At 49.7% G+C, this 12,222-nt stretch overlaps 1 protein-coding gene across 1 annotated transcript in view; it reads right to left on the bottom strand.

Annotated features, from left to right (window-relative positions):
- Positions 1 to 12,222, bottom strand: part of Mbp (myelin basic protein) — a 133,462-nt gene that overhangs the window by 64,105 nt on the left and 57,135 nt on the right. The window contains exons 2-3 of the mRNA XM_051163231.1: positions 5,323 to 5,384; positions 2,396 to 2,483 (exon numbers count right to left, since the gene is read on the bottom strand). Coding sequence (XP_051019188.1) covers positions 2,396 to 2,483; positions 5,323 to 5,384 — 150 coding nt within the window. The remainder of the gene's footprint in view (positions 1 to 2,395; positions 2,484 to 5,322; positions 5,385 to 12,222) is intronic.

Raw genomic sequence — 12,222 nt, 5'->3', positions numbered from 1 at the left:
AGCGGGTTCCTCACATTTGCCTGGGCTCTGACTCAGGCAGGACCAGTATGAGCTGTGGATGCGTGAGGGTGACTCAGATCCAGCGGCAGGCTGTAGTGGAAGAGCTGTGAACTGCCTCAGGCCACAGGCATGAGCATCTTCCTGTCCCAGTCCCAGGAGCAACAGTCACCGCTGCTTGTGCTGTGGAGAGGCCTGACACTTCTGAGTTGCCTTTCACATCCACCTTCCAGTCAGGGTGAAGAAGGGCCACGTTGGAGACAGCTTCAGGAATCAGAGTGTTTATACAATTCAAGGGAAGGCCTTGTGTATGACATGGTTACTGTGTTATACCCTTTTTGTTTGTTTGTTTGTTTTGTTTTTTGAGACAGGGTCTCTCTGTGTAGCCTTGGCTGTTCTGGACTTGCTTTGTAGACCAGGCTGGCTTTGAACTCTCATTGATCTGCCTGCCTCTGCCTCTGAGTGCCCGAGTGCTGGGAGAACAGGTGTGTGCCACTGCCCCGGCTGTATACACACACACACACACACACACACACACACAGACACACACACACACACACACAGACGTGTGTGTGTGTATAATGATAAAGTAAGGGTTGCTATCATTACAAATACACTAAAAAGAAATTTATTAGGACTAGGGCCACAGCTTAGCGGTAAAGCGCTCACTTTGCATGTGTGTGTTCAACTTCTTAACTCAACCCTAGCCTAACAAAACAACCTAACTAATGCTAAAGATGACACTTGGGTGAGGGAATGTAAACCGGGGCGTCCATATTTTGCCTCTCCTTTGGTACCTCTGACAGGCCACTGTGTGTACCATGTACACACTCAGAACACACAAGTAAGAAAGTCATGCCAGAAGGCGCACTCCCCATGCTAAACACAGCACAGGCAGACAGTGCGTTCTGTGTGGTGCCTTGGCCTGAATATTTTAAACTGTGCACTTGTTCTCAGGTAACCACGCTGCCATCTTCTACTCTTTTCCTCTGCCACTAAAGAGTGAAAATCCTACTTCATAAAGATAGGACTGCCCTGGGAAATGGACACAGCCTTGCGGAAATGGACACAGCCAAAGAAATTGGGAGAGACCCTCCCCCACTGGTCTACACCCACCACATTTCTAGCTCACAGTCCTGGCTTTCAGTCTTTGGGTCACGCTGTTCCCACAGGTGTTTGCTCAGGAAGGGCAAAGCACAGACGGAAGAAAATTTGAAGAAACCAAGTTAATCAGAACAAATAATAACAAAAAATGTCAGGGTAGAGGCCATTGCCTGGTGGGAGAAAGTATGAAGGAAGGCCTTCACATAAGCTAGTGGAGGCCAGGTTAGGGGGTGTGGCCAAGGGTTATTGGCCTTGAGTGACTGCAACCCGGGTTGTATGACCTGGGCCATGATCCCTGCAGTGGCGTGGCCTGGCTGCTGTTTCCTCTGGGCACGGTGGGCTCTTACCACACAGGCTGAGTCTTGATCACACTTCCCTTTTCTTGTCTCCCTAAGCGGAAGAAAGAAGACAGCAGCGCCCCTGGAAACAGGTCAGCTGTCGGAGCCCACATCAGATGAGAGTGTTTGTCCCCTCTCTCTGAGAAGTAGGAAGAACCAAAACCCATGTGCGGGGTGGTGTGTGTTCCTGAGGCAACAGCAGTTATGGCAGCTGATTCACTGTCTGCACCCCGCGGAGCATGGCAGTGCGCAGGCTTTGGCAAGCTCACTTCCTTGTCAGCATTGTTTCAACATGGGGCTTGCTGAGGTCCCCACAGACTGGTGGAGAGGGAGAGACTGTGAGGAGCGTTAGAGCTACAGAGAGCAAAAGTGAACACAAAATGAAACCAGGCAACGTGGGAGAAAATCTACAGGAGGGCCGTGAAGGAGGTCTGTTCAACAGGCCACTGCGCAGGCATGTTTAAAAACAAAGACAGAGGTTGAGGAGATAGCCCAATGCTACACAAATGTGAGGACCTGCCTTTGGATTCCTATAATCCATGTAAAACCTAAAATAGTGCACATCTGTAATTCCCAGAGAGGGAGCCGGAAGTAGAGCCCGCCCTCTGGGAGCTCACAGACCAGTTAGCCTAGTGTCGGCAACAATGAACAAGTTACGTTGTTTCTTATAAGGTAGGAGGGGAGGGAAGACACCCTTAGCGTCCTCCACTTCCACACCTGCACTGTGCCACATAAGGAAACAAACACCAAGGGCGGGCGCGCGCGCGCACACACACACACACACACACACACACACACACACACACACACACACAGGCAAAAATCAAACCAGAAGCAACAACAGTAACAAAAACCCCACAGAGACAAGGATGACGGACCCAGGCCCCTGAAATCCCACTTCCCCGGTGAGAATGCGTGTGCATTAAAGGGGGCCTCCCCCCTGTCCTGCCACATACCAAACACATCACTGTCCTCTGAGACCGTCTGAGAAAGCTTGCCCACCATTCTCTTCTTTTCAGTCTCTCCTCGGTGACTCTCACTGTCCTGGAAAGAACAACACACCAACAAACACGGTTAGACACATTCAGATACCTTCTTCTTTTTGGCAACAAAGTGATCTGAAGGCTCAGCTCAGGGTAGACTCATTTGCTCTGCCTAACCACTTGCTAGATCCAGATAGATGTCACAGAAAAGGAGGCCAGTGTCATCCTGGATACCATATGGTAGCCAGGCAATCTTGTCTTAGATTTTAAATGGCTTACAGAGGTGGGATTGACATCAGGTCAGACTTCCTGTAATCAGGACTCTGGGGACAATGTAGCAATGCTAACACTAGGTGATGCCTTGTGTTCCTGTGAGGTAAGAAATAGCTCACTGTGGGAGGGCTGGCTGTCCCTGACTAGGTGCCCTGGCACTCCTGGGAGATGTATGATGGGATGAAGGGGCGGGGATGGGGGAATGGGGGGGGGGGGTGGGTGAGGGAGGCAGAGGGGGGGAGTGCTTGCATGCTCTTTGGGCTCCTGTTGAAAATAAGGCATGGTTATAAGCTTTAGTTTATAAACTATTTTTATTTATTTGTGTGTGTGAATGTGTGTGTGTGTGTGTGTACATGCATGTGTGTGAAGGTCCAGAGGTCACCTTTGGGTGCCTTTCCTCAGAAAGCATCCAGGTCACTCTCTGAGACAGCGTCTCTCACTGGCTGGAAGCTTGCTGATTAGGCTAGCCTGCTGTGCAGCAAGCCCAAGCGACCCACTGTCTATTTCTCTAGCACAGAGACTTACAAGCAGGTGCCACCGTCACTTGCTTTGATTTCTTTCTTTCTTTTTTTTTTTTTTAAGACAGAGTTTCACTCTACAGCTTTGGTTGGACTGGAATGTTCTAGGCAAGTCTTGAACTTGTGGACACCCTCCTACCTCTGCCTCTCAAGTGCCGGATGATAGAAGTACACCATCCTGAGTGGCCTTTGAGCATTTGTCTTTGGGTTTAAATGTTCAGTGTGTCGTTAACTCACAGGTGTAGGGAGCAGATAGTGGCCTGTTTCTTCACCTGTGTGTGTGACCATCTCACTAGTTGTTTCTTCATGTGTGTGTGTGACCATCTCACTGGTTGTTTCTTCATGCGTGTGTGTGACCATCTCACTGGTTGTTTCTTCACGTGTGTGTGTGACCATCTCACTGGTTGTTTCTTCACGTGGGTGTGTGACCATCTCACTGGTTGTTTCTTCATGTGTGTGTGTGACCATCTCACTGGTTGTTTCTTCACGTGTGTGTGTGACCATCTCACTGGTTGTTTCTTCACGTGTGTGTGTGTGACCATCTCACTGGTTGATTTTAATGAGTCATATTCACACAGCATATATCAAATTCAGACCCAGTCTGGCACTTGTGTAGCACTGAATCCTGTCCCAACTCCCTTGTCCCTGCAGCCCTCAGAAAGGATCCCTGGGATGGTGCCCCAGCTCAGAATCGCCCTTGTGGCCCTTGTCCACCACAGTGATGGCCCTGCTGGGCGGCCCTTGTCCACTACAGTGATGGCCCTGCCGGGCGGCCCTGGAGACCCTTCTGCTTCCCCAGACGGTGATTTAAACTGGTGCTGGGCCGATGCTGGGTGGCTTCTCACAGCCACAGCACCTATGGGCAAGGGAACTCCTGCAGCTGAGAGAACAGGCTGCTGCCCTTTTCAGACCCAGCATCCCCAGCATCTCCAGGCCCTGTGTGGTTGTCATCTGTCACAAATGCACAGTGCCTGTGCCTCAACGTTATTTGGCATCACTGTTTCCCTGGTCAGTTCCTCCTTTCCCAAGAGCCTTCAGCCCATGGCAGATACGTAGTCTCATTTTTCTTTCCTCATGTAGGGTTGGGGGTGGGGAAGCAGCAACTGGAACAAGCCCATGGTCAGACCCTAGGTGTACAATGACTCAGCCATGTTACCTTGGGCATGGATTTAACCTCCCTCCTGTGCCTCTGTGTCCTTTTCTATAAAAGGAAGGAAATGCTAATACTGCTTGGTGTTTATAAGAATTAGCAGAATTAATTTGTGCAAAGTGCTTAGAATTTGCCTGGTACAAAGAAACCATTGAGATAGAACAGAGGTGGACATCTTCCTGGCATGCCAGCGCTTGGATAGCTGTTGCTCCTTTCAGCTCGGTTCCATGTTTTTTCTATTGGTGTGTGTGTGTGTGTGTGTGTGTGTGTGTGTGTGTGTGTGTGTGTGAGAGAGAGAGAGAGAGAGAGAGAGAGAGAGAGAGAGAGAGAGAGAGAGGGAGGTTGTTGCTGGTTGGCTTGCCCTTTTTTCTTGGGGTTCTCTTTCCTTGCTCTAGCACTGCTCAGGGAGGGTAAACTGTTTCTGGGGGGTGGCAGAGAGCGAGTCAAAGAACAGCTCTCACCTCTAAAAGGCCATCCAACCCAGTCACTTGGGCCCGCTGCCTAGAGGAACAAACTAGACTGCAGAGGCAGAGGGGGGCTCCAGTGTCCTTGGATGTCCGGAGTCGAGCTGTGTCTGAGTGATTACTGGTAAGGCACTTGGTATTTCCTGTCCCTGGAACTCCCCCACCCCAACCCACACAGATCTCTCGGTAGTGGAAGTTGAATGGGACGCATGCAACAAAGGTGGGCTTGACTAATGTGTCAGTCAGAGTCAGATGTGGAGCGTTTCACTGCGCATGTGCTGGGGTGGGTGGTGGTACAGGGGCAGAGTGGCAGGGCTATGCTAACATCCCACAGCAGCCAGGTGGCTCATGTAGGGAGGAGCCAGCTACAGCGTCTGACTGGCCATGGATGAGAGCCACCGCCAAGGGTCGCTCAGGCTCTGGGTGCTTATAGCATCAGTTATAGCTGTAACACCCCTCCCCCCAGCAGATAGCCTACAAGCTGATGTCACCTACTTGGTTAACCATGACCGGGCATGGAAACAGGGCCTTCACCGAGGCGATAACGTTACGGATCACTGTGGATTAGTGTGGGCCTAATCTGGTGAATGGTATTGTTGTGACAGGGAGAGCGCACTTGGCCATGCAGGAGAAATGGCAAAGACAGACAGAAGCCAGAACACACGAAAGATAGTAGGGCCACCTGGAGCTAGGGGAGGCAGGAAGACACTCTTGCTGGCCTTTCAGAAAAATGAACAAGCTCCTTCAGCCTTTGACAAGATTAAAGTCTGGTGTGTAAGTGTCTGAATTATGCGACTGTAGTTGAAGCCACAGGAAGCTAAGCCATCCTCACAGGCGGCCTCAGAAGGACATTGGCACACTCAGCCAAAGATGGCGGAGAGAGGTAAGAGGTGCCTCTTGGTGCTAAGGAACTTCTATGCTTCTAACTCACCAGGAGCCAGTAAGCCCTCTCATCTTTTCCTTGAGAAAAATATGAAAAAGGAACTTCAGTGGTTACCTCTGACCTTCAAACGTCAGGCCGCAGCTTCCCATGCGCTCAGAGGGGGTCCTTGCATGAAGCCTGGGAGGAGAGGCCTAGGGCCTCCAAGCTTCACTGCCTCCTCCACATTGTCCTCCCCAGACCTGCTGTACCCAGTGGGCCTTCTTGAGATGCCAGGCTGGAGCTGCCATGCCAGGTTTAGGTCAACACGGAGGAGGAATCGTGGTGTGACTGCACTAGTCACTAAGTCACATGCTCCTAAGTAATCGGTGTCCAGACACCTGGGTGACACACCCACCACAGAGTGCCACCTGCCACTCAAAGACACTCAGTTGGCCTACCATGTAGGTGAACACATAGGCACCCACACCTGTGCGCGTACACTCACACACACACTCACCTACAGTGTTTCTAGGGAACTCGCTCACAAGCAGCAGGTTGTTTTCCTTGCATTTTTGCAGGACTAATGGCCCGGTGGTGACAAGCTGTAGGGGAATTGGCCAGAAGACATGTTTCTGTGTACTGTATAAAGCTCTGGAAGGCGGCGGAAGAGGCTCTGGGAGAGGAAGTGTTAGAATGTTCTGACTCACACTGGAGAACATGCAGGAGCGGTGATGTTAAGACATGTCACGGAGCGGCACACCGCAGAACCGGTTGTGTGATAAACCCTGAACTGTGGCCACAACAGACTGTCTAACTCAGAATGCACATGTATGAATGGATTTTGATTTCCCTTAAAAAAAAAAAAAACCAATGAGTTAATAAGGAACAGGTTCTGGACGGAGGTCCAAGACCTTGGCTACCCCAAGGCATCTAAGTTTAATTCCTAGGACGCAAACCAGCAGCTAGCAGTTGAGTCGGGGGTGTTCGCTTAGAGACCCTGGAAGATGGACAGAGGACTGCACACCTGCAGCCAGCAGGACAGACAAGCCTGGCTTGTGGATGTGTCCTTACAGTGTCACTTCGGATAGAATAAATTGCTAGCAGGCTGGAGATGTAGCTCAGTTGGCGGGGTGCTTGCCTCACATGCGTGAAGCCCGACTTTGATCCCCAACACCACACAGACAGAGTGTGATGGTAGCACACGTGTAGTCTCAGACTGAGGAGGTAAAGGCAGGAAGGAGGATCAAGGTTTCAATGCTGTCCTTGGGTATATACTACACAGTGCGTGCACAGATCCTGTCTGCAAACAATACGCAAACACATATAAGTGTCTAAAAAGAGAATTTTCAGGCGGGGGCGGGGGATTGGGGAAAGAAAGAAACATTAAAGTATAAGAAGACACTTTGCCAGAGCTTATGGCACTTGTATCCCTCCCTTCCACATCTGGGATAACGGGGATGGAGGAGGGTCCTCTCGTAAGTATCCACAAGCAGGGACCCATTTGCTGGCCCTGGGCTAAGGAGCATATGGGGTTCCTCAGGCTTACCTCCCCTTCTCCTTCTCCCCAGTAGGTTCTGGCTGGTGGATCCTGCTATACATCGTCCAGCGGTTACTCGGTACCTCGGCTGGAACTAGGGATAGGCGACAGCCCTCAAGCACACGATCATCTTGCCTCCCGTCTTGCCTGTGTCTCAGAGCTGGGGACTTTGACATGTGCTCAGCCACGGGGCTGTGGAACCTGGGCTGTGCCAGGGCTCCCTGCCACAGCCTTCCCAGAAAGGCAAGTCTGTGAGTCGACAGGTGAGTCGGCGGCCCAGGGCCATCGCTGAGACCTGCAGAGCTACAGACTCAGAGCCCAGTGTTGAGGAGGGCACACACTCTGTGGCCCTGGAGGACTCTCAGTCCCAGCTTCAGTGAAGGGAGCAGAGGAGAGGGTCCAAAGTGACCAGGCAAGCCATCACAGCATCCCACAGACAGTAAAGGCCTAGGACTGCTCGGCTGAGAAGAGAGGTCATCAAAGAGCTGCCACCGTGGGGTCCTCAGGTTGAAGTGCCCCTGAGCTGTATGGGCAAGCTTATGACAAAATGGGGGAAGGGAGGTGTCAGTAATGATGGCACAGTGGGGCAGGGCAGCCTAAGGCCACACTCATGTCCCCAGGCCTCCCTCACTTCCAGGACACACTGAGGTCCAGTGGAGCGTGCTCTCTTTCTTGCCCTCTGCTATCCTTCTTCACATAGTATCATCCAAATTCTCCCTCCTGCCTCCCCAGGAGCCCCAGCCGCTCTATATTCCATGAGGAAGCAGTTCCTGGAGCTGTATAAGACACTGACAGGTACAGCCTCTCCCACAGCCCATGTGTGAGGCGCATGCCTGCCTGCTGCAGTATTATGTGATGGAAAGACTCCCGTACACTTTACATTTTTAACCTGGTGACAAACGGGCTGAAATTATTAAAGCACTAAAGAACCAGCGCAAGAAAAATCCCGTGCATGCTTGCAAAAAATTCTAAAAAAGAAAAAGGTCTCAATTTGTTGTTCAGCCTCCCCTTTCTTCTTCTTCTTCTTCTTCTTCTTCTTCTTCTTCTTCTTCTTCTTCTTCTTCTTCTTCTTCTTCTTCTTCTTCTTCTTCTTCTTCTTCTTCCTCCTTGACAGGGCCTCGTTCATTCCTGGCTGGCCTGAAACACCTTGCTTAGCTGAGGGTGGCCTTGAACTATCCATGCTCCCATCTCCACAGAATGCCAACGTTACAAGCTTGTGCCACCACACCAGACTTTAATTCCTCTAAAGCAGATTCTGTTTTTATTCCGGGTCAACACTGAGTTAGGATGAATAACAACCAAAATAGAAAGAATAAAAATAACAAAAATGCTGGCTAGGGGTTAAGGAGTTGGGTCAGACATCAGGAGTATGATGCCTGGATCCAAGGATGGAAGGAGAGACCTGGGTCTTGGAAATTGCATGCATGAATCCACACACCCACAGGCACGCTCGATTCAGTGTACACACATGCACACCCCAGGCTCAGGCATGAGCATGCTGTGGGATGTAATATGGGACCCAGCTCTGAGACATGTCAAGTTGTACAGCTTCTAAGGAAACGTCTGTTAAACACAGGTGAACAATGAATTATCAACTGTATTCCTAGGCATATTCTTGTGAGAAATGAAACATGAATCTATATAAACACCTGTATGTGAATATTCGCAGAAACATCATTTATAACTTGAAGGAGAAAGCATCCCATATAAGAATCAACCTATGAGCAGGTAATTAAAGATATGGAAGCAATGGGATTTTAGCCAGGAGAGGGGGGAGGGAGGGAAAGGGGAGGAGGGGAGAAATGCAGTAAACTACACATGACAGCACGGACAAACCTTCAACATGTAATGTATTGGGAAAGAAGCCACACACAAGAGGCCACACAGATGACTCCACTCATGTGACCTTCTGTGATGGGGAAGTACAGAGACAGACGACCTGTGGCTTCTGAGGGATGGGGCGGGGTGGCAGATGTCGTCTGTACCAGTCAGTGTTCTAAAATAGGGCGATGTGATGGCAACACACACAACTGTGAGTGTGCTCAAACTGCAGTGAACATTTTCAGTCTGTAGGTTTATGAAGTGCATCTTAGCAAAGGTGTTACACACACAAACACACACACACGCATGCACACACACACACACACACACACACACACACACACACACGCGCAGGACGGGAGTACAGCCCAGTGATGAGCACTTGTCCAGCATATGAGGCCCTGGGTTCCACCCTCAGCATTGAAAAAGAAAAGAGTGTAGGAAAAGTGTCCCACACCCACAAAGGATCGGTTTGCAGGTTTGCATGAAGCAAGAGCTTTACTATATTTCATGCAGCTCCAAAGCCACTTTCCTGTGGAAACACCTCCTTAGCTTAATCCCATAACATCTTGGCCTCACAGTACAGCAGCTGGAGATCTCTTTGGGGTGCGGTTAAGAGTGCAGAGGTCTTTAAATAATGAATGCAAAGAACTGTGCTGGGGATTTTGTTTAAGCACCGGCTTTGAGAAATCACAGAAGGCTAAACATTACTCAGTGTGGCACTGAGACTGCTTATTGAGGTCTGTTACGCAACTGGACAAACTGGCTTCTATTTTAGGAGCAGATACCTTGCTGTTTATCCCTGGTAGGGACTGCTACCTCAGCTGGCCGAGGGTGAGGGAAGGATGGTCCCTTCAAGAGGGCAGATAGGCCAAGGATGAATCTGCTCAGCCGGGTACTGTCGACTGCAGTTGATGTGCAGTGAGTTTCACGCCTAACATGGCCTTACAAGGAACTCAACACTAAGTGAATGAAGTCAGTCTCAGAAAGAGAAACGCCACACACTTTTGCTCTTTTGTGGGCCCTAAACTTTATGCAGACCCACAGAATCACATGGATGGCATGAAACAGAAGCCAAGGCTGTCCAAGGAGTGAAGGGGATGAACAGAGGGGATGTGTGAAGTACCAGAGGGCAGACGGGTACGGCAGTCATTTGCTGGAAGCTCTTTATACGCTTTTGTGAAAATGTCCTGATGTAACTCGGAACGGTAATTAACAAAATAAGTTATGGAAGGACATCTACTCAGTTAAAAAGTAGACACAATTTAGACGTAGAATGCGGTGACAGAAAACCTCTGATCTCTTTTTGAAGGCAAATGCTTTAGTTTTGTATAATACCAAACTGTCTTGGCTTACTTCCCTCTATGTTTCTGGGTGGTCCCCTAGTTAACGACTTTAAGTCAAGTCCTGTCTTTGAGACAAGATTTATTTCAGCTTAAAACAAAACAAAAAATGCTAATATATCAAGACTGCAAATGTCTTCCTGAATATATGACTCTCCACTATACAGAATCTCCCAGTGTCCCTCCCAGTTGCAAGGTAGGCAAGCTCACGTGAGCAAACCCAGGACAAGCCATGTGGGCATCACTGCTACATCTCCACTGTCATTGCCGCCTCACTGTTTTTGAACTGCCAAGGAAAGGTGACAATAAAAGCTACTTAGGAAAAACAAACAAACAAACAAACAAACAAACAAACAGGTTCGAATGTATCAGTGAAACAAGATTAAGGAAGACAGAGAGGAAACTCCTTGGACTTTGTCGCCACAGCTGCACGCTGCCCCTTTGCCTCAAAGAACCACACCCAGGGTTGTGAAATGGATTTTCCATTCTATCTTTGGCAAAGCATCATTCAAAGACATCCCTGGGGTTCTGTGGCTTTGGGGTGAGTTGTGGGGGAGCAACAAGACTACTTCAGCTTGCTGGGAGGGCTGGGGAAACACACCAGGCTGGCACAGCGTCCACACAGTCCATGGCAGACAAATCACTTGAGCTTAGGAAAGGAATGGACTGTGGGTCAAGAATCTCCTGCACACAGCAGGGAGCCGTCATGTACCAAGGTCGGCTGAGGCTGGCCCTCCATTCCCACCAGCCGCCTAAGCCTCAGAGGAAGCCGTCTGTGCCCCAGATGCCTCTTGGTTTACACGTGGTGATAAAAATCAAACCATAATGTGGTTACCAGCAGATCCAAGTTGTAAAGGCATCATGAGAGATCTTCTAGAGCTTTCTGCTCCTCCACAGAGGTCACATGAGGACCCAGGAAGCATGCACATGGTTTTTTTTTTTTTTTTCCTGAGCTAGTCAGAGACTTTTAAACACTAAGAGGATTGTGACTTTTAGAGACATCACACTCAGCCAGCTCCATTTGGTTTAAGCTTAGGTACTGCATGCTCAAGAGCAGAACACAAAAGGCTGGCTCTCCTGTAAACAGTGAGGTGTTGACTGGAAAGGCTGGGGCTGCACTGTCTCTCCTTAGAGTGGTCAGGTATCTCAGATTCCAGCATGCATCAAATACAACACAAGTGTAGAAGGGCTCGTCAAAAGCAACACCATCTCCAGAGAGTCTTCACACTCTGTTGTATTTCCTTTGGAACTATACCAGGAGATCTACTTCAAAAACATCCAAGTCGACATCCAATTGTTTTAATTTATGCTATTTGAAAAGCTTAAATATAAATGTTATCCTAGTCACTATGGCCCTTTGTTAATTTAACAAAACAAATGGAGTCGTGGCTGCTGCAAGTAAGTGGGGAAGGCATGCATCTCTTGGGCTCAATGTGCAGTGTGAAACCATGACAGGGACCCTTCTCCTGGGTGGGGCACACACTCCAGCATCCAGTGTGTGGGAGGGGCTCCTCCACCTGGAGGAGGGTGGGTACTCCTGGTAGCCTTACTCTGTATTCTAATTCCTTCCTTCCATCTCTCTTTCATCTCTTCCCAACCTGGGATGAACCCAGAGTGAGGCCACTGGACTCCATACGCTGGAGAGCCACATCTCAGCCAGAGGGCCCACAGCACAGGGCAAAGCCCACATAGGAAATGTCAAGAAGCTTTCAGGACCAGAGCTCAGCTCTGGGTGATGAGACAGAGGGAGCTCTGAGAGGGGACGGGGCTGCTCTTCCTCCCTTCTTCCTTCTGCATGGGGATTGCCAGAGAGGAAAAACCCTCTCAGCACT

The sequence above is a fragment of the Acomys russatus genome, chromosome 20 (genome assembly GCF_903995435.1).
Source record: "Acomys russatus chromosome 20, mAcoRus1.1, whole genome shotgun sequence".
NCBI lineage: Eukaryota > Metazoa > Chordata > Mammalia > Rodentia > Muridae > Acomys > Acomys russatus.
Note: the sequence above shows the minus strand (reverse complement) of the source record. Positions and strands in the feature narration are given on the sequence as shown.